Here is a 22,771-nt window from a genome sequence, read left to right on the forward strand (position 1 = left end):
GTATTTCGGATACACAAATATTTCTCATCATGTATCTCAGCTAGTTTCTTGGACATATTCTTACAATCTCACAAGAATGCCAATTAATTAATTTGGTTACTTAATGACTTTGATTTTCTTGCTTTGACCAGCTATATGCTTTTGCCCCACTAAGTAATGGGGTATCTTCTTGTCTCAATACTAATCATTTTTATCTTGCTTTGGCAGTTGACTATGAGATTTGCTACGTTAATATTCCTAATCTTTTCATCTAGAATCTCTTATCTCGTTATTATTCTAAGATCATAAACAATAAGATAAAATTAATTAACAGTGTACCACAATTAATTATCATTTTGAGCCGGAATAGTTATTTAACACTTTAGCATTTGAGGTAAACATTTTCATTCAAATTTAATAAAATTTCTCATCTTTTGACACATTTTTTAAATAGAACACCTTACTGTACTAGGTATAAAACGCCAATAATGATTGGTTGATTTGGTAATGATTGTTCTCTTTGGTAGACCAAGATCTAGGTTCAAGTTCTGCTGCTGATAATCTCTCTTGGTGAGTGATTTGTAAACACAAAAAAAGAGGTTAAACCCCCCTCTATAAGCCCTCAAAGAAACTTAGGTATGCTCGTCTAAAAATTGAGTAGCCTCCCCCCCCCTAAGCTTTTTGTAATAAAAAAAAATGATAACGTCCGAGATCGATAAAGTGATTGAATTGCATATGGGGAATATCTATATATCACTAGCTACAAAAACTGTTCAGAAATGTGGGAACAATTTGCATTTCAATTATATAACAAGCTAACAACTGTGACATCTTCTACAAAAATAAAAAATAAAAAGCTAATTTACTTGGACAAAACTGAGTTTATCTGGAGTTAGATGCATGCATAATAAACACACAGTTGCAGTAGTAGTAGTAGTATCATTGCACATGCAAATCCGGGGTTTAAGGATTTAAATATGGGACACTTTGGATGCGGTCCTTAGCTATCAATATTCTTTGATTGAAACCTTGTTAGTTTTTAGTTTTTGATTGAGGTCCCTGACATTAATGTAATAATGTAAGTTACTATATTTTTAAAATTAAAAATTAAAAATTGAAATTTGTAATTGTTTATATTAATGAGATTTTAAATAAAACCCATAATTTATGGGATTAAAAATAATAAAATATAAATTATACTCTCTATTATATTGTTGTGTGTGTGTGTGTACATATATGTATGGGTACATTAACCAAAATTAACAAAAAAAGTTATTGTACCAAAACATGGATACATTCTCAAATCAACGAAAAAGAATGTACCCATATAAGTTTAAACATGGATTAAAAAATTTGAAAGGATTTTATATTAAAAAAGGGTACATTTTACATATAACAAATTTTTGATATATTTGAGAATGGGTACATTTAAGATTAAAAAAATTTAAAAATTATATGAATGGGTACATTTAAGATTAAAAAATTGAGAATCTTTTTATATATAAAAAAAACTAATAGGTACAAACTTAATTTAATTTAATTTTTTTATTATTTTAGAAATGTTTGAATTGAAAATTAATTAGAAGTTTAATAGAGGTGTGAGTATTAAACCCTAAATTAATTACTAATTTTTATATTAAAAAATTATATAATAAACATGTAAATTCATTATCACATTAATGCTAGGGACTTGAATCAAAATTTGAAAACTAATAAGGTCTTAGTCAATGAACAGTAAGAACTAGGGACCGGATACTAATTTTTCCTTTAAATATATTGGTGTGCAGGAGTCGCAAATGCAATGAACCTTTGAAGCACTAAATCTTTGCCAGATTTTGTGCAGCGCCCATCAGTATTAACATTTAGAAATCATTTCTATTTAAATTGAAAAATTAGCTAGGGAAATCAAGCGAATATTGTTATACTAAATCAATATCGAAGTCCCTATAAATATGTTATTGGAAATTTGAGTAGTTTGAGTAGAAATTTCTTTGTCCCACATTGGTTATTTCCAAAAGATTTTATCACTTTATACGGCTTTGTCCTTTATAAAAAGTGATTGGAGTAATAGGTCTGGAGAATAAAATTTGGATCACCCTTGGGATTGAGCTTTGGGGTGCAATAATTAATTGGTAATTAATTATAATTAAAAAATATATATAATTAATATGGGCTCTTGGGCTCGAGCTCTAATAATTAAATTATTTAATTAATTATTTTTGGATTTAATTAATTATTTTTAATTAATTATGAATTTAATTAATTTTTAATTTTTTACCAACAGACTCATCCTTTCAGATGAAGTCTGAAGAGTTCAGAAAGAACACAGACCAAAGCACCCATCTAACAGGCATCCTTCTTTTACAATCACAAACATCATTTTTGAGAGAACCACACAGAAATTCGCCAGAAGTTAAGTTTTCCGGTGCTGAAATTCTAACTTGATCGTTGAATCTTGGTGAAGCAGACGTCGGTAGAACTACAAGCACTGAGTAGGGACGAAATTTTATGTTTCAAGGACATTACGGTACGCAAGCCTCGATCTTCAATTTTTCTGTTTAAATTTATTTCGTTGTTCATACTATGTTCAATAATTTATATATTCGCATTTATTGTTTATTAGCATATATATAATTAAATCACAGATTGTTGACATATAACCAACATATGTATCATCCTTGCACAATCAGCAAAATCATTCAGACGCTCAAGGCTACCTACAATTCACAAAATTAAATTTTATTTGCGAAAAATGATTTAGAAGTAAGTTTAACTAGTTTACTTGCATATACAATTCCTTTTTTCTTAACTTTCTTGGTCATCCTAGCAAATCATGGGCAATATGAAACATGGATTTTCACTTGGTTGAAAAATACAAAGATCAAGATCTAACGGTTAAAACACTCGAATCTCATACTCTTTAACTTTTTATACGAAACATAATGCATCTGGTAGGCTTGTAGCTAGCTAGCTGGGGACCTGAAATGAAAGCATCAAATGGCTCAGTGAAACCAAATTCAGGGCACCACGTACAACAAGACATGCAGAAGGCAGAAGTAGTACTCCACTACTGCGTACGGTACCAGTACTTGTTAGTGCTAGCTGCAGCATGCAAGCCATGGCATGGGACTCGAGTCCCATTGGGATACAAATGCAAATGGAAATGAGATGCTTTTATCAGGTCGATTATCTACCTAGATCGAGAATCAGGCGAGGTAGATGGATAGAGCCTAGAGAGAGAGGAAAGCCAAGAAAAAGGAGCACTCAGAGTCCACCATAAAGAAGAAGAAGCACCTGGACAGGACTGGACTGGCCTGGCCTTGGGAGGGTGAGGGACGGGGATGGCATGGCATGCATGGCATTGGCAGGACTCAGGAGTGGGGAGGGAGGGACACGATATGATTATTTAGTTGAACAAAGAAAGAAGGAAAATTAGAATGTTTTGTTTGGGATAGAAAGTGATGGGTATGGGCTTCACCTTCACCACCAGACCACATGACATGGCCGACATACACACACACTATGAGTGGCAGAAAAATATAGATAGATGATGGCCTCAAAGTACAAGCGAGCACATGTATCGTGACGTTTTATGTTAATAATTTATAAATTTTATTTTAATTATTATTATATTACAAGTATGAGACGTTACAACGACAATACATTCATGTTATGAATGTTACTTTCAACTCTAAAGCCTTTATTAACTTACTTAACTATATTTTTCACACATTATTAACATTATTTGTAAATAAGAAGTCTCAAATTTAACTGAGTTTCACACTTAATAGTAATAGCCATTGACGATTGCTAGAGGACAAAGCAAGCCACCACCTCTCGTCTTAAAATATTTCAAACATAGAATATAAGTGTATATGAAAAGGGTCCCCATGCAATCTTCCCCTTATTCCATCAAAAGATATCCCTTTTTAAACAAACCAGCATCGACAAAGTACTATTTCAATCAGAAACGTGTGTTTTTATTTTCCAAAAACAATTCTCATATCAATTAACAACTTAATCTAGTAACAAAACATTCATCTCCAAAACTTACAAATTTTTTTTTACTTCCAAAACTTACAATTATGATCTTGAAGAAAACTATGACTTGAGAAAATAAAATATTATTTAAAAATATAAATTTAGAAAAATTATTTTTAAAACTCCAAAAAATCACCTTGCACTTTTTTTTTTTTTTAATTTTATTGTATACTTTTTGTTTGAATAGAAAATTTTATAATATATTAGACAATATAAAACAAGTTGAATTTAGAAACGGTTAGAGCATCTCCAACAACCTAGCGAAATGAGGTTGGTTGGCTAATTTAACAAAAAAATGTAGCAAAATCAAAATTCAACACTCTAGCTAAATGACTAGCTATCGTAACTTTACGAACAAAAACAGGATGTTGCCAATTTGCCATCCTCCGTGAGGGGACCGTAATGAATTAACCTTGAAAGTGGTGGATAGCTAAATTAACAATTGAATCAATTAGCTAAATTAACATTTGAATTATTTAGCGAGTATTGTTGGAGGTGCTCTAACGGGATGGATGCTCATATTCTCTCGTACCCGCCGGCCAAATTTACTATCCAAACCAAATCTGCCTCAAACCGGTGGGGTATTTTCGGAATTCAGTCTAGAAGTTCGGGGTTTTATGTAATTTAGAGGGAATGAGATCCGGGGCTTGCCGCCATGTCATTTTCCCAAAGATTTGTGATTGCGATTTTTCGACTTCCATCCTCTCAGAGGCAGATTATCTGTCCTCTCATTTTCTGTGTCTTCCTGTGCTATTTTATTTGTGTGATCACTGTTAAGTGGCGTAAATATTTTATATTACTATTTTATTTTTGTCTTATTATTTTTATAAATAAATATATATAAAATATTAACGTGGTTTAACTGTGATCACACAAGACAAGACAGGAAGGCACAAAGACACAGGAAGTGGCAAGGGCAGAGAATCTGCCTCCCATCGGCCCAATTGGTTGGATTAATTCCAAAACACATCGCACACGTCTGGAAAGAATAACAAAACTGACCAAGCTGAAGAAAATTATGACTGATTTAATTGAAAAGGGAAAACATAACTCGGGTAATGATTTTTGTGTATTTCTTTCGTGATCAGCATCTCCGTTTATTTCCATCATCTGATTTTTTTTTAATTTATTCAATTTAAATGTTAAAAATAAACAATATTACGGGCAAGTAAATAAATAAAAAAGACTGTGGAAATCACTCTTTGAGAAACACATCTAGTAGTAATTAAGATGTCCAAATATTTATAGGACGATTTAAAACTAACACAAGAAATTAAAAGAAAACTAGAAAAGGCAGGCATCATATCAGATTGGTTCTGATGTTTAAATGGGCAATTATGCTTCCTTTGAGAGAGCACCAAATAAAAGGTAAAACGCATTTGGGGTGTTTCCTTTCTAAAGGGTCAGGATCATCAGACCCCTGATAATTTTTCAGTTGAATTCAAACTTTTCAAAAAAAATTAGCAAAGCAATCAACAGAGAGAGAGAAAGTAGGGAAGAGAGAGGGAGAGAGAGTAGTGCAAAATGCAATATTATAAGGAACTAGACAGAGGAGAGGGGGAGAGAGAGAGAGAGAGAGAGAGAGAGAAATTAGTTTATAAAGTGGGATGGTAGAGAAAGGGAGACAGGAGCGTATCTCTGAAAATCCAAAAAATTCGATTCAGTTTGCTTGCTTTAAAAAACAGTATAAAAAGTCATCAAAACTACTATTTCATACTGAAAAAAATAATAATAATAAAAGTAATTTGAAAATTTTAAATTTTAACGATAAAAGTAAAATAAAGAATTAAATAAATAATATTGAAATTAATTTTTTAATATAAAAATATAATTTTTTTGTTAAAATAAAAAATATCGAGACATTTTAGATTAAATAAAAAAAAACCATCATAAATAAAGAAAAAAGGTCCTCATCTTTGTACATTCATTGTACTCTGCATCAATCCACCACCATCTTTGTATAATTGTAGAGGTAAAGATCGTTTCTTTCAGCAACCCCGTTTCTTTAGTTCTTTTGTTTCTCTCTCTACAACTCTCCATCTTTCTCTCTCTGAAACTCTCGTTGGTGTGCATTTCTGTGTTGTGTGCTGAGCTTAGCTGTGTGTGTTTTTTATTATTATATGGAGGCAAAACAGTGAACGTGCTTCTTCTTTGTCTGGATGCCTCTAACTAAGCTTCACGCTTTGAGATGGCATGATTGGAGCTCTCTGTGTTTTTTTATTCCTTGAAAAAATTTGTTTAGCATTGACAGCCTGAGACTGACCATTTTCTAGGGGGAGAGAGAGTGAGGAGAGAGAAATACAAAGACTACTTTGGAATTTGAGCTTTGTTTTCATTTCCCCATCTTTTGAGAACCATGCTGTGCCTGTGAATTGAGAAATAATTCTTCTTTTCGAGCTCTGGGTCTCTCTCTCTCTCTCTCTACCTTTTACAATAGTACAATGGGGTTTCAGTGAGAGAGGAGAGAAGAAAGTCCACACTCCACGGAGGAGATATATATTTGCTCATATTTTGCTTATGCTTTCGGAAAAAAAGTGAAAAATAAGCACTTTTAAGAAAGTGGGTTCCTTTGTTTCAGATTAGATATGAGATGGGTAAAGAGGAAACAAGAAGGAAAATCAAAGAAATTGGTTTAATGCTGATGGCTGGGACGATGAAGATGAAGAGCCACCACTCGGTGGCTGTGAGGTTGAATGAGCAAATGGGGGCCAAAAAAGGCTACACCTTTGTGCAGGCTCACAGGGCTTGGTTCCCAAAACTTTTCCTTCTTTGGGTTGGTGTGATGATTCTCTTGGGCTGGTTAACCTACAGATACATGGATGCTGATAACAAAGTGAGAAGGGTAGAACTTCTTGGTAGTATGTGTGATCAGAGGGCAAGAATGCTGCAGGATCAGTTCAGTGTTAGTGTTAATCATGTGCATGCCCTTGCAATCCTTGTTTCCACCTTCCATTACTACAAGAACCCTTCAGCAATTGATCAGGTATGTTTTGTTCTTTAATTTTGATCAAAACCCTTTTTTTGCTATGATATCTTTGACTAATTGTACAATTTGGTTGCTATAAGACAAGTAGTTTCTCAATTTTTATGATGATTGAATGTGGTACTGCTAGTTTGTGATTTGGGTTTTGTTTTTTGGGGAAAATGCAGGAAACGTTTGCTGAATACACTGCCAGAACCGCCTTCGAGAGGCCTCTTTTAAGTGGGGTGGCCTATGCACAAAGAGTGCTTGATTCGGATAGGGAAAAGTTCGAAAACCTACATGGTTGGACAATAAAGACAATGGAGAGGGAACCATCGCCCATCCGAGATGAGTATGCGCCTGTAATTTTTTCGCAGGAAACCGTCTCTTACATTGAGTCACTTGATATGATGTCTGGGGAGGTAACAAAAGGATTGTTTACTTTCACTTTGTCTATCTTGTTGAACTCTATGGCATTAATTGGAGCATTCGTTAGGCGTTTCATTTAACCTTTAATTCTTCCACTACATGATGCAGGAGGACAGAGAAAACATTTTGAGGGCCAGAGCTACTGGAAAAGCTGTTCTGACAAGTCCATTTAGGCTGCTGGGTTCTCATCATCTTGGTGTTGTATTGACTTTCCCTGTTTACAAATCGAAGCTCCCTGCAAACCCAACTGTGGAGCAGCGCATTCAGGCGGCTGTTGGGTAAGTCGGCATACAACTATAGAACTATGAAAACCCTCTTCAGATGCTTTTTGCATGCTGTTATTGTTACCTGCATATACTTTCGCCGGTTCCATGTGCATCCGCCACAGAAGTTGGCAACCTATGGGATGGTGCATTTGATTCTGTATAAAATGCAGGTACCTTGGTGGTGCCTTTGATGTTGAGTCCCTGGTGGAGAATTTGCTTGGACAACTTGCTGGGAATCAAGCCATTCAGGTTTATGTGTATGATGTTACAAACACTTCTGATCCCCTAATCATGTATGGTCACCAATATCAAGATGGTGACACATCTCTTCTGCATGAAAGCAAGCTGGATTTTGGAGATCCATTCCGAAGGCATCAGATGATATGTAGGTAAGGGCAACCATTCAATAACTAATGATAGATGGAATAATTGAGTGGTTATGTCGTGCTAAAACACATAATTGGTTTCTTGAGCAGATATCATCAGACGGCACCTATGTCATGGACAGCGGTTAACACTGCATTCTTGTTCTTTGTGATTGGTTTTTTGGTTGGCTATATCTTATATGGAGCAGCAATGCACATTGTTAAAGTTGAGGATGATTTCCGTGAAATGGAGGAACTAAAAGTTCGAGCAGAAGCTGCTGATGTTGCCAAGTCCCAGGTACTGTTTTCAACATTCCCAACATTGCTCATTCCTCAATGGCATGTTTTTTTGATATGTTGCCTTCTTTTTTTGTGCCAGTTTCTTGCTACTGTTTCTCATGAAATAAGAACGCCCATGAATGGAATCCTAGGTATGCTAACAGATCTCCCTGTTTTTAAGATTTTATTTTCAGAATAACATTATATATCAGTCCGAAAATGCACTCTTGTAAGAGGTACAATCTTTATTTTTCCATGATTGCAGGAATGCTTGCCTTGCTTTTAGATACAGCTTTAAGTTCGACCCAGATGGATTATGCTCGAACTGCTCAAGCTTGTGGAAAGGCATTGATAACATTAATTAATGAGGTGCTTGACCGTGCGAAGATAGACGCTGGCAAGTTAGAGCTGGAAGAAGTTCCATTTGGCATTCGGTCGATACTAGATGATGTCCTATCTTTATTTTCTGAAAAAACTAGAAATAAGGGTATAGAGGTAAGCCTCAATGCCTTCAGCTCACAGTTACTGCAATGTTTTTGTAGTTCTTAAATTGTGTGGTGGTGATGGTGATACTTCTTAAATTGTGAAATTTGAACTGTCATAACTAATAATATCATGTTACATCTGCAAATCTCCTAATTCCGATTTATATTTGGGATGTGAAGCTGGCAGTATTTGTTTCCGATAAAGTCCCAGAAATTTTTATGGGAGATCCAGGGAGATTCAGACAGATAATTACAAATCTAGTGGGTAACTCTATTAAAGTAAGTGGAAGTTTTCATTCTTTATTAGCAACAGGCAGTAATAGGATTTAATAAAATCTTCGGTTTGTCCTGCTCAGGTTAGTGATCATAGAAAACTTATGTTTGAGCTATACATTTGGCAGTTCACTGAACGAGGACATATATTTGTCAAAGTCCATCTAGCTGAGCCCTCAAAGGTGATGATAAATAGGAAGTCAGAGACTTACTTGAACGGAGGACCAGATGAAGGTGTGCTGACATCCGATGGCCATCAATTTAAAACTTTAAGTGGGTGTGAAGCAGCTAATGACTGGAATAGTTGGGATACGTTTAAGCATCTGGTGTCTGATGAAGAATACAGAGCTGATGTTGATGAAGCTTCTGAGAAGGTCACGTTGATGGTTTCTGTGGAGGATACAGGGATTGGTATACCATTAGGTGCGCAGGAATGTGTTTTTATGCCCTTCATGCAGGCAGACAGTTCAACTTCTAGACATTATGGAGGAACTGGTATTGGCTTGAGCATCAGTAAGTGTCTGGTTGAACTGATGGGTGGTCAGATAAAATTCGTAAGTCGACCACACATTGGGAGTACATTTTCTTTCACCGCTAATTTTAGGAGGTGCAAGAAAAATGCATTTAGTGACATGAAAAAACCTAATCCTGAGGATCTACCTTCTAGTTTGAGAGGATTGCGAGCAATAGTAGTTGATAGAAAACTTGTGAGAGCTGCTGTAACCAAATACCACTTGAAGAGACTTGGAATCCTTGTGGAAGTTGCGAGCAGCATCAAGATGGCCGTTGCTTCATGTGGAAGAAATGGTTCTGTGGCATCCGGGTACGTTTACTCTTGCTATGTCTTTAAAGTTTTTAAGGGGTTCAATATTTACTGCACTAAAACTAAAACAATATGACGATTCAATGTTATCTTTATTAACTGCCAATGAAAAAGGTAGACTGGAAAACCAAAAAAAGGGTAGACTTAGAAATAAGTAGGATGTGTTAGCTGAATTGAACTACTTCGTTATATATGACAGGAATAGTATCCAGCCAGATATAGTTCTAGTTGAGAAGGATTCATGGATTTCTGGTGAAGAACATGATCTTAATGCGCAGAAATTGGATTGGAAACAGAACGATCATGCATTTAAGCTGCCAAAAATGATTCTTCTTGCAACCAAAAATCTTAGTCAAGCTGAATCTGATAATGTAAGGGCAGCAGGTTTTGCGGATACTGTAATCATGAAACCTTTGAGGGCTAGTATGGTGGCTGCGTGTCTTCAAGAGGTCCTGGGCATAGGAAAGAAGAGGCAACCAGGGAGAGTGGTGCCGAATGGATCTAACGTTCTCCAAAGTCTGCTCTGTGGGAAGAAAATTTTGGTGGTTGATGACAATTTGGTAAACAGGAGAGTTGCTGCAGGTGCACTAAAGAAGTTTGGAGCTAATGTAGAGTGTGTTGATAGTGGCAAAGCTGCATTGGCGTTGCTTCAATTACCGCACAATTTTGATGCTTGCTTCATGGATATTCAAATGCCTGAAATGGATGGGTATGTTTCGGTGTTTCAGTTATTACATTCTAGATTCAAAATGCCCTTATTTTGATGCTTTCCCGTTCGTTATATTTTTTTTGGCAAAAATCTCTCAAACTCTTTCTTAGAAAGTGAGAAACGCATTTGCTAGCCATTGTGCTTGACCAAATTGGAATTGTAATTTATAAATGGGACTTTTGATTGCAGGTTTGAGGCAACTCGCAGAATCCGGCAGATGGAGAGCAAGGCAAATGTTGAGATGAATGGAGGATTTGAAGGACTAACAACAAAGGGTGACTGGCATTTGCCTGTGTTAGCTATGACAGCGGACGTTATTCATGCCACCTATGATGAGTGCCTAAAGTGTGGGATGGATGGATACGTCTCAAAGCCCTTCGAGGAAGAGAATCTCTATCAAGCAGTGGCCAAGTTCTTCAAAACTTAAACCAGCCTCAGACTCGTAACAAGAACTATCAAACCCAAAACCTGCAGACATCTTCGTTGGTCGGATGTTACAAGCAATTTTGTGATATTCCCAGAGAGAACGCTGAGAGTTGGTCCTAGAACTATGATGATTCTTAATGGCTTGAATGCAGGTTCGAGGACTCATTTCTAACCAAATTTTTAACTCTGATTCGGTATCCACGTACATGTATAGTAATGCAAACCTCCATATCCCACTTTGTATGTATTGTAGGATGATCCTAAAAGGGAAGGAGCAAAATGTGTAAATGTTATAATTTTGTATGCCTTGTTTGAATCTTTCTTATGAGGAAAAAGGTTTCAAAAACGCCTTTGTTTTTCGGGACCGGCAACGGTACACATGCATTTACTTAATATATTCACCGTCTAGCGCTCAGATGTGCATCATAGTGGATTGTTAGATGGTAAATGAGTTAAGAAGGCACTGCATTTCTGCAGGATTTCTCATTGGGCATATAGACTTTGTTGCATTGTTTTGGACTTGAGGGCTTGAGGGCTTGTGCGTTGTAAGAATTTCAATTGGGCTTATGCCAACACCCTCTCAAAGATTTCTTGAATGATTTAATTAGAGAAAATATCTCAAAAAATTAAATTTTAAAATCTCGAATTATTAATTGAAATTGTCAATGTTTAGTATGACGTCGACATCTGATCTCTATGTCGTAAATATTTAACCTATAAGGAAGAGCATGATACGCACTACTCAAGCCGATTGAGCTAGGTTCACGTCAACCAGAATAGACACACATGAGCAATAATTTGGGTTAAATGTGGTTTAGTGATTTTCTAAGTTTGGCAATTCAATATATAGTGTTTTCAATTGGAAAAACCAACGCAAATATTTTATGTGGCGTACACACACATCATATGTAAGATGCGGTCGTTTTCTTGCTCGGTTGTCACTTGTCGAAGGGAGAAAATACACGTTTGCCAAGTTGAAGTTTTCAACTTCAAAACACTCGTGGAATTAAAGTATTAGCATTATATTATAATAAATAAAAGGCTGTGATATTCACACATCTATTTTTATTTCTCCCACACATTTTTAGTTTTCGGCCGTCAGATCAGATAAATTGAAGAAGATCAACGGATAAAAATTAATAAGGATGTGTGAATCTCTAAATAAATATATAATATTGGCTTTTAACAGAATACCAATTTCTTTGTGGTGCCAAGTGGCGAGAGGGAACAAATGTAGGACCCATGCTACATGTGGACAAGTTGCATCGGACCAGGCTATTGGTCTAAGTTTTGGTCTAAGTTTAGGACAAGGATTGTCTGTCCTCACATTTCCGATGCCTTTTCGTGCCCTTCTGTTTTGTGTGGTCACGTTTAAGTCATGTTAATATTTTATATTATTTTTTCATAGAGATAATAAGACAAAAATAAATAGTAATATAAAATGTTGACGTGGCTTAACCGTGATCACACAAACAGAAGGGCACAAGATGGCACCAGAAATGGGAGGGCAGACAATCCTTATCCCTAAGTTTATGTTTCACCAATGTCCCACCTTTGCATGGTCCACACCATGAGAGATTTTTCAGTGTGACCGGTATACGAAATTGTACACCACGTGTTATTATGCAAATGATGAGATATGTGTGCTAAAAAAATAATAATTTAAAAAATAAAAATTTTCACCACTCTTATTAAAATACGAAGTATACCATTTATGTTCCCGTCATAACTAAAAATTTCTCTCACACCACAAAAGCATTCGACGTTGTCTTGTTGAACACCATCTACTTACCAAAATACAAATACATCTCCATCACATAATCGTTTATGCACCCGACCCCACACAACCCGAATGTTGTCGCCATATTCCAATGGTTAAAATATGGCCTTCGCACTTGAGCGACGATGATAGTGGGTCTAGTATCTCTATGATGACTTTATGTAATCTTTCTTTGTATGGCCTCTTTATTCGGCGATAGACTAGCTATAATCGTAGATACGAATTTATTGCGTCAATCATTTATGTGACAAATTTATTTTCGTTAAGTTTGTGATAGTCGTGTTGAGGTTTACTCAAGTTGTTTATTTGAGTATGTTCACTTTAGATAATTTCCTGGAGTAATGTACCCAATTAGCGTTGTTGTTTTTGTTTGTAATGTTTAAGAAAAAAAAGAAAATGAAAATGAAACTTTAATGAAAAGCTTCAAATACTGTTCATTTTAACGAAAAACTATATTTTTACACTAAAAAGTCAATCTTAGTATTATTCACTTTACCCTTTATTTTGTCCTTATCGTTAAAACTCAAAGTTTTCAGTCTATTTTCATTAATTTTCTTAAAAAAAGGACGGCATGAAGGCATATAGTGGAGGCCCTGGGACTCTATTTGGATGTTGGACAGTGGGTTTTTGAATTTAAATTTCTTTAATTTTAAATAAAAGTATGGATAAAACGCTCCTAGCACATTTTGAAGGACGATGAAGCTTCATCTCCACTTCATATAATCCTTCAATCTTTCCCGGTATGCGATCTTTCATCACATTCTCACACACCTTTTTATGTATAACGAAATTCAAACTTAATCGGTGAACAATATACATTGGATGACGTGAATCATGTATGACCTTCACTTCATGCGTGAGCAAATCTGTTGTAAATTGTAACTGTGAACACGGAAAATTCCTGAAACGAAAGAGACAAGAACAACGTGCACAAACAAATATTTGTATTTGATAGTTTTGGGTTACAATCTCTCTCTATTTTGATCCTCTGATTCGATCTCCGTAAGGTGTTGATTTGTGGGATGTGCGATTGATCCAAGGGCCGTCGAGGCTTGATCTTGGATGAACGAGGATGAACGGATCTTCAAGGGCTTTTGGGCTTGATCTTGAAGAATGGTGATTGACGGATCTTCAAAATTTGTGAACACGGAAAATTCCTGAAACGAAAGAGACAAGAACAACGTGCACAAACAAATATTTGTATTTGATAGTTTTGGGTTACAATCTCTCTCTATTTTGATCCTCTGATTCGATCTCCGTAAGGTGTTGATTTGTGGGATGTGCGATTGATCCAAGGGCCGTCGAGGCTTGATCTTGGATGAACGAGGATGAACGGATCTTCAAGGGCTTTTGGGCTTGATCTTGAAGAATGGTGATTGACGGATCTTCAAAGGCTTTTGGGCTTGATCTTGAAGAACAGTGATGAATGGATTTCCGAGGGCTTTTGGGCTTGAACTCGAAGAACAGTGACGAACGGATCTTCGAGAGCTTTTGGGCTTGAACGGATCTTCGAGGGCTTTTGGGCTTGATCTCGAAGAACGGTGATGAACGATGAACGCTTTCTTCAAGGGCCGTCGAGGCTTGGACTTGATGAACAGAGATGAGCGGATTCGTTGATGTTGTCAATCCAAAGGGGCCGTTGGGGCTTGATCCTTGAGGATGAACAGTTGATGAATGGATTTCCGAGGGCTTTTGGGCTTGAACTCGAAGAACAGTGACGAACGGATCTTCGAGAGCTTTTGGGCTTGAACGGATCTTCGAGGGCTTTTGGGCTTGATCTCGAAGAACGGTGATGAACGATGAACGCTTTCTTCAAGGGCCGTCGAGGCTTGGACTTGATGAACAGAGATGAGCGGATTCGTTGATGTTGTCAATCCAAAGGGGCCGTTGGGGCTTGATCCTTGAGGATGAACAGTTGATGAACGATGAACACTTTCTCCAAGGGGCTGTTGAGGCTTGGGCTTGAAGGTGGATGATTGTTGATCCAAGGGCCGTCGGGGCTTGATCTTGGAAGAACGATGAACGAAGAACGAAGAAGGCTTTCTTGATTCTTCGGAAACCTGGATGCTTGAAAGCTTCGGAGTTTCAGAGCTTCAGAGCTTCCGAGCTTTAAGGTGTAATGTGAATTGGTTTCTTTAAAATGAATGAAATAGGCTTGTATTTATAGAATTTTCCAAGGCCTAATTTTGAATATAATATCCCAGATGAAATAAGTCGTTTCTGCCAGGTGTTGACACGTGTCCTATTTGATGACTTTTCCAACTCATTTCAATTTTCGTTGAGTCACACGCTACGTGTAAAATTTATGTAATACATGAGCGTTGACACTTTGATTTACCGGTCAACATTTATTTACGAAATTTCGATGTCTACAAATGCCCCCACTTCAAGGCACGTCGTATACATGTGCTTGTCACGTGTAGGAGATGCGTTTTTGAAGTCCCTTACTGTAGATGTCGATCCAAGGGCCATCGAGGCTTGATCTTGAATTGGGCTGGAGATTGTTTCAAGGGCCGTTGAGGCTTGATCTTGAATTGGGCTTGAGATTTCTTCAAGGGCCGTTGAGGCTTGTTCTTGAACTTTTGTTTGAAATTTCTTCAAGGGCCGTCGAGGCTTGATCTTGAAGGTTGAAATTGGGCCACAAGGAGCTTCATGTGGTAGATGATCTTTGGCTTTGGTAATGGATGAATCGGTACGTATTTTGTTGCGCTTGTTGACTTTCCACAGCTTTGATCTTGAACTGGGTTGGAGGATTTTCTGGATTCCTCCAATTGTTGATTTTCCACAGCTTATTCTTGAACTAGGTTTTGATTCAAGGGTGGTAGACACTTAATCTTGAATCGGACTTGTGATTTCCTCAAGGGCCGTCGAGGCTTGATCTTGAATTTGGTTGGAAACTTCTTCAAGGGCCGTTAGGGCTTGATCCTTGAAGGTTGACTTGAACACATGACAAGCAGGCACTAGGTGAAGGTGACGACTTGTTGCTCTGTTCAATCTTTCTAATTCACACCTGAGCAGTTTGGTCAACGGTATGATCTTCAAGATTGATGGGCTTTTCTTCCAGTTGGTGACTTGATCTTTAAGGATTTGATTCAAGGGTGGTGAATCGGCACGTGCAGCCTACAACGCCTAGTAAGTCGACCCAAGAATTTGAGGGTCAAAACGAATTCACCGTCAGAGTGATTGCAACTTTGATGATATGAGATACTCTTGCTTTTGAAGAAGTAGCGGATGAATCGGCACGTGCTTGGTTGCACTTGTCTCCACATGCTTCAAGGTATCATCTTCATTTCCTTTATCTGTTCCTCAGGCAGATGTGGCATCTTCTCGAGTTCTTCATCTCAGACTCTTTCCGCCGAGTTGACTGAGCATGCTGCATTCTTCTCTGCTTGTTTCTTCAGGCAGATATGGCAGCTTCTCGAGTTCTTCATCTCAGACTCTTTCCGCCGAGTTGACTGAGCATGCTGCATTCTTCTCTGCTTGTTTCTTCAGGCAGATATGGCAGCTTCTCGAGTTCTTCAGCTCGGACTCCTTCTCCTGAGTTGACTGTGCAGACTGCATTCTTCTCTGCTTGTTCCTTCTGCACCTTGTCTCCACATGCTGCAAGGTATCATTTTCACTTGCATTATCTGTTCTCCAGGCAGATGGGGCAACTTCTTTGGAAGTACAGCAGCAGTGGGAAACGAGTACTCGAGAGCAGTGCTAGGTAGGCAATCAGGGAAGGGTTCCAAGCAGTCGGTTCCTTACCCGAGTTTGAGTGGAAGTTCCGACATATTGTTTTCTTTATCCTTGTCTTTGTAGGTAAGAACAAGGACAAAGGAAAGGACAGGGAGAACGCATGATATGAGATACTCTTGCTTTCTACCCTGGTGATATGAGATACTTTTGCTTTGGAGTCATTGGCTTGCAGAGGTACCCCAAGGAATAAGGAACACTGAATGACTCGAGAGGTTTCGTTGGGAAAGCATTTTTGGAGATGAAGAAAGGCTCTGTATGTCTGCCTTGCTATGGAAGGTGAAGGTGGACAGTTATAGGAGGTCCCTTAATACCTGTAGAGGTATTATTCTTTCACTCGTGTCGGCAACTAACGCGTGATTGAACAGTAAACTTCACGTGCTTTCTCCTTCACTGAAAATCTTTGACAAATTACCCGTGATTTGCGCAAAGTTGAATGTGCATATGACAGGTGATGACGCGGCTGAAAAAGACTGGCGCCTCTTCGATATCTGGGATCGGCGCTTCGACAAATTACCCGTGATTTCCGCAAAGCTGAGTTTGCGCGTGACGGGTGCTGACGAGGCTGAAAAAGACTAGCGCCTCTTCGATATCTGGGATTGGCGCTTTAACAAATTGCCCGTGATTTCCGTAAATCTGAGTTTGCATGTGACGGGTGCTAACGCGTCTGGAAAAGCAAGATGCTTCTCCGATTTCTGAGCTTGCCTCTTCGATTTTTGAATCGGCATTTTCGAACTCTGAGCTCACCTCTTCGATCTCTGAAATGCCGTCGAGTGTTGATTTTATAGAGGCACGCAGTTCGTTTCAAAGCACACTTCGCTTGTGAAAACTCCCCTCTTGTACTTCTAAGATCTTGATTTGTCCGATCTCTTCTTCCTTCAACACTTTGAAAATGTCTGGACCCTCCGACCGTCGTTTTGACTTGAATCTTGGTGAAGAGTCAGTCCCGCCTTCTCCAGACAACATATGGCGCCCATCCTTCATATCCCCTACTGGTCCTCTTACCGTTGGGGATTCGGTGATGAAAAATGATATGACCGCTGCGGTGGTGGCCCGGAACCTTGTCACTCCCAGAGATAACAGACTACTTTCCAAACGGTCTGATGAGTTGGCTGTTAAGGATTCTCTGGCTCTCAGTGTGCAGTGTGCAGGTTCTGTGTCTAATATGGCCCAACGCCTATTTGCTCGAACCCGTCAAGTTGAATCATTGGCGGCTGAAGTGATGAGTCTCAAACAGGAGATTAGAGGGCTCAAGCAGGAGAATAAACAGTTGCACAAGCTTGCACACAACTATGCCACAAACATGAAGAGGAAAATTGACCAGATGCAGGAATCTGATGGTCAGATTTTACTTGATCATCGGAGGTTTGTGGGTTTGTTCCAGCAGCATTTGCCTTCGTCTTCTAGGGCTGTACCGCGTAATGAAACTCCAAATGATCAACCTTTGGCTCCTCTTCTTCCTGGAGTTCCGCCGAGTGGTGTGGCTTCCAACAATCAACCTCCGGCGCCTCTCATTTCTGGAGCTCTGCCGAGTGGTGAGGCGGCACCTGATCGTCCTTGAAGATCCCCTCCTGTAAATTTGATTTGACTTTTTTTTTTTTTTTTTTTTTTTTACTGATGTAAAATGTACACTTTTTGTAAATTTTCCAAGAAATCAATAGATGAGCCTTATTTCCTTTTTTATGTGTGTGTGTATATATATATATATTTAGTGCCAAAAGCATAAAGAAATTTTTTATTTATTATTTTTATTATTATTATTATTTTTATAATTATTATTATATATATATTTATTTATTTATTTTTTTTATTTTTTATTTTTATTTTTTTTTTTATTTTTTTGCAGATGGTAATCATGGTGCACCCGTTTTCTTCACATGGTGCCAGACGCACCAAAGATCAAAAACTTTTTTTTTTTTTTTTTTTTTTTTTTTTTTTTTTTTTTTTTTTTGGCCTTTAATTATGGTGCCAGATGCACCCCTCCCCTTTTTTTCATATGGTGCCAGACGCACCATGCATTTTTATTATTTTATTGTTCTATTTTATTTTTTTATTTTTTTCTTTAATCATGGTGCAGTGTTCCACCATATATTTTTTATTATTATTTTTTTGTATAAATTTGGATGACGGGATGGGGATTTGCAGGGAGCGGAGCAAGGAGGTGGACGGAGAAAGGGAGCCGGAGGTGTGGAGTTCGTGGCTGATCATCCTTGCTGGGCAGAAGGAAAGGTCTTGCAGAGGAGGACGAGGACGAGGACGAGTCGGCGACGTGGCTGCTGCTCGTTGCTGTTTGCTATGCTCGCTGCATGGAAGGATGCCCATTGCCAGGGTGGTTGTCTGCTGCAAATGAGGCTTTCTCGCCACGCTCCGTTGCACTCTCACCGTCCGCATTTTCTCTGAAAGCTTCGCGGAGCTCCGACCGAGAGAAGATCCTCAGCAAATTCCTGTCGCCCTTGGCTGGCTGTACAGCCTCATTCACATCCGTCACAGCTGCCACCTTACCCGTTAACTACCTTGGCAGCCTCACTGCTCCGTTGAGCATTCTCGAAGCCATGTCCGCGCGGACGGAAATAACCGGCGCTGGAGGAGAAAAGAAGGTGGTTGATGGATCTAGACCAAACTCGCTGGAGTTGCAGTGGAGGTGCGGTGCTGCTGCTGGTGCCGGTGATGATGGTGGTGGGGGAAGGTTTTGATTTCTTTTGATTCTCTACAGATTTTTTTATGGTGGTTTTTTGTTTTGTTATACTTAAACATGTTGATCCTCCTAATTAAGCTTTGATTAGGAAGTTCCAACAGGGCATTTTGGCCCAGCTCCTGTGCCAGCGTACATCCCTATGGCTCCGTGACCGGAGTTCAACCTTGGAATTTGGCAGTTGAAAGACTTGAAGGATGCCATGTACAGGGATGAAGATGCTGGAAGTAGGGAAGTCGCCAAGTTTATGTTAGCAGCTGCAAATGAGGCATCTGAGCCATTGGCCTCGCTAGTCACGTTGGGGAAGGCGGAGGATGTGTACTCTCCGGCAGCCTTTGTTGGAGACGCAAAAGGACTATCAGGAAGATTGTGCTCCAAACCTTCCAGCAAATCACCGATATTGTCATGGGGGCTCTCCTTACCACTACCATTGCTACTTCGGCTACCACTACCATTTTAGTCGTTGTTGGCCATCATATCTTTACCTAGAACAGCAGCAGCTGCTTCCTTGAGCAACTGATCAGCATCCACTGCTGGAGTCAAGTGTGGCATCGGAGAAAAACAGTTATCGTGGTGAACTTCTTGGCCGTTGTGAACCGAATGAAGCACTAGGTTTCGACTGAACATGTTGGGAGACTGGGTAGGGGAGTGAATCGGACTGCTGGCAGAAAGAGCGTGGTGGTGATGCTTCTTGACATCATGTAGCTGCAGGCCCATCAGTCTTCGACTTTGAATTTCAAGTGCTTGCAACTCAGCTTGCTCCTCCAGCTTCCTCCTCCACAGCATGTCTTGAGAATTGTAAAACATCTTTGCTCCTAGCTGGAGATCGTAAGGGTCTCTACCATCCAGCCCAGTAGGTGTACCACAGGGAGACAAATCTCCTCTTTCCACTTGTTGCTGTTGTTTCTTTTTATGAGCTTTGCCCTTCTCCTTGTAAGGCTTGACAAGCACTCTAGCATCACAAACAAAATGAGGGTTCCCTTTGGCCAAAATCAGCTTCACCGTCTCCGGGTACAAGAATGTAACGAATCCAAACATCCTCTTCTGCTGGTATGGGATTCTCACGTCTTGGACCGGCCCGTACATGCTGAAATAGTTTGAGACATCTTCCTCTCTGAAAGTGCTATTTGCCGGGAAAGTCAAATATATCTGCCTTGAAGCCGGGTTCACAATCCCCGCCCCACCATTCATCGAAAAATCGGATCTTTCGAGGCGGGATCGGCTGAACTTGTGCATATCATCACCCATCATCAAGGAAGCTGCCGCAGCCCTTTGGGAATCAGTTTGTTGCTGCTGAAGTAGGAAGTTCATGCACTTGGAGGAGTAAGGAAAGGAATTGGCTGACGCTGCCATAAGCTGAGAAGCAGCAGCAAGCCTCTGCTGCTGAGCGGTTTTAGATCTGAGAAGCGCTTCATGGTCCATCATCTCCAGCTTGCTCGGCGACCCAACAACCACCTGTCCTCTGCCGTCGACGACGGCGTCTCCTAGCCCACCGCTGTGCAAGAACCTGCAGCTGGCTCCGTTCTTGCAGTAGCTTCTGGCGAAATACAGGCAGGGTTTCCACCCAAACCCTGAGTTGGGGTCCTCCATGCACACGTCGCTGACTGAGCAACTTCGTCGATGGAGCGGCTGAGATTTGAGACAGGCATTGGACTTGATCGCGGATTGGGCTTGGAGGCTGCCACTTGGGCCTGGATGACCTCCTTTTGAGAGGCTGGCTGCTGATGGATATACATACATATATATATGTATGTATTCCCTTTTTTTTTAAATACATAAAACATATGTATTTTTTTTTTTCTAATAAAACATTATTATTATTTTTTTATTTGTTGTGACTGAACTTGAAATTGAATATTCAAGCTGCCTACGTACCCTTCTAAAGAGATCAAGTCGAAACGTAGTTCAAATACATACATATATTTTTTTGGTATTTTCTTTTTTGTGCCGTTTGCAGTTTCAGCTCATGCAGGCAAGGAGTGTTGGTGTCATTTGCAGTTTCAACTCGTGCAGACAAGGAACATTGGTGTTGCCTTTTATGCTCGTGCAGACCAGGAGCGTTGTGCCATGCAGTTTAGGCTCGTGCAGGCAAGGAGCCTTATGCCATGCAGTTTAGGCTCATGCAGGCGAGGAGCTTTGGTTCGTGCAGTTTAGGCTCGTGCGAACAAGGAGCATTGTGTCTTGCAGTTTAGGCTCTTACAGACAAGGAGCTTTGGTTCGTACAGTTTAGGCTCGTGCGAACAAGGAGCATTGTGTCTTGCAGTTTAGGCTCTTACAGACAAGGAGCTTTGGTTCGTCAAGCGATCTGAGAGAGTCGTTCCTCGCAATCTTCATAGCAAGGAGCCTTGACTGAGTAGTTGAAGAAGTCTTCTGGGAAGATGTCACGCATCGTGATGGGGATGGATGATCTTCGTGTCAAAGTTTCATTATCTCCAACACTTTCACATTGTTCTAGAGGTGAACATAAGCTGTTTTGCCCCCTTTCCCATTGGTGAGCTTGTGGAGAAGACATATGCTTCTTGTGCAATTTCTTCGGAGTGACATAAGTCCATCCTTCAACTTCACTCGGCTTGACTGGCATGTTTTTGGAGCATGCCCCCAGCGATTGAGGTGAAAATTTTGAGTTGACAGAGCCGGAAGTGACGTCTTTTTCCAGGATTTCGTCTTCTTTGTCTTCTTGGGCCTTCTCTTCAGTGTGGTCCTCTTGGGTTTGTTGCCGTGAAGATTGGCCGGTGTAGATGATGGTGCGCCTCCTTACCTTTAGTGGTCCTTTTGTGTCGACTTCCAAAGTTGCTTGGCGCTTCATCCTTGAAGGAATCAAGCTTTGAACATCGTCTTTTCCTGCTAGACTGTCGGGCTTCTCTCCCTTTAGTGTTGTCTTCCTGTTTCTAGAAGGCTTCTTAGCTTCTTCAAGTCTGTCCAAAGCCGACCGTTGCGGAGGAGATCTAGCTGTGCCGCTTTGTTTCTTGGGTTTTGATAACCTTTCAAAGACTGATCTTTGAGGTGTTGGCGTCTCAAGCCTTTTGAAGACGGAAGTTTGGTCTCGACCACTGATGCGATCAAGTGCTGCAATTCTAGGTTTTGAATAATTCAGCCTTTCGAAGACTGAAGTTCGAAGGGCGGGTTTAGGCTCATCTTTTGGCCTTATGGCTTGTGGTCTTGGCTTCCTCATTTTTTTATAGGTCACCGATGTCCACCCTTTCTTATCACCAGTAGATGCATCTTGGTTGCTTGCCCCCGGTAATGGTTGTGTAGGAGGTGCCATGTGACTTGAACATTGACGGGAATGGTCATGCATGCTTCGGAGATGCACAGGATCGAGTGATTCAAACACGATAGTAGTAGTGTGTGCCGCAGCTGTGTCTTCGAGGTCAAGCTCGATTTCCCCTTGTTGTGCTAGCTTTAGGATGAGATCTTTCAGTACGAAGCACTTTTCCGTTGGATGACTGATGAAGCGGTGGAACTTACAGTATCTTGGGTTGTCGGTACGATTCATCTCTTCCGGCCTTCTGCACTCAGGCAAACTG

General features: G+C 39.5%; 3 protein-coding genes across 4 annotated transcripts; 2 read left to right on the forward strand and 1 right to left on the reverse strand.

Moving 5' to 3' along the window:
* The first annotated feature begins 5,896 nt into the window (after positions 1 to 5,896).
* On the forward strand, positions 5,897 to 11,383 carry LOC103451518 (histidine kinase 4). Of its 2 annotated transcripts, XM_008390924.4 has the most exons (12): positions 5,897 to 5,992; positions 6,599 to 7,003; positions 7,171 to 7,404; positions 7,520 to 7,689; positions 7,848 to 8,066; positions 8,154 to 8,340; positions 8,422 to 8,473; positions 8,587 to 8,816; positions 8,987 to 9,085; positions 9,208 to 9,902; positions 10,102 to 10,611; positions 10,801 to 11,383. In XM_008390924.4, exons 2-12 carry the CDS (start codon positions 6,611 to 6,613, stop codon positions 11,036 to 11,038), a joined length of 3,027 nt encoding a protein of 1,008 aa, XP_008389146.2. In that variant the 5' UTR covers positions 5,897 to 5,992; positions 6,599 to 6,610; the 3' UTR covers positions 11,039 to 11,383.
* A 7,319-nt stretch (positions 11,384 to 18,702) lies between these two features.
* LOC139190597 (uncharacterized) lies at positions 18,703 to 21,068 on the forward strand. The gene is made up of 2 exons (XM_070810973.1): positions 18,703 to 19,238; positions 19,336 to 21,068. The coding sequence occupies exons 1-2, from the start codon at positions 18,859 to 18,861 to the stop codon at positions 19,427 to 19,429; spliced, it is 474 nt and encodes a 157-aa protein (XP_070667074.1). The 5' UTR covers positions 18,703 to 18,858; the 3' UTR covers positions 19,430 to 21,068.
* On the reverse strand, positions 19,201 to 20,834 carry LOC103452225 (zinc finger CCCH domain-containing protein 53-like). Its single transcript, XM_017336771.3, has one exon. The coding sequence runs from the start codon at positions 20,832 to 20,834 to the stop codon at positions 19,701 to 19,703; it is 1,134 nt and encodes a 377-aa protein (XP_017192260.3). The 3' UTR covers positions 19,201 to 19,700.
* Positions 21,069 to 22,771: the final 1,703 nt, after the last annotated feature.

This window comes from Malus domestica, chromosome 13 (genome assembly GCF_042453785.1).
Source record: "Malus domestica chromosome 13, GDT2T_hap1".
Taxonomy (NCBI): Eukaryota; Viridiplantae; Streptophyta; class Magnoliopsida; order Rosales; family Rosaceae; genus Malus; species Malus domestica.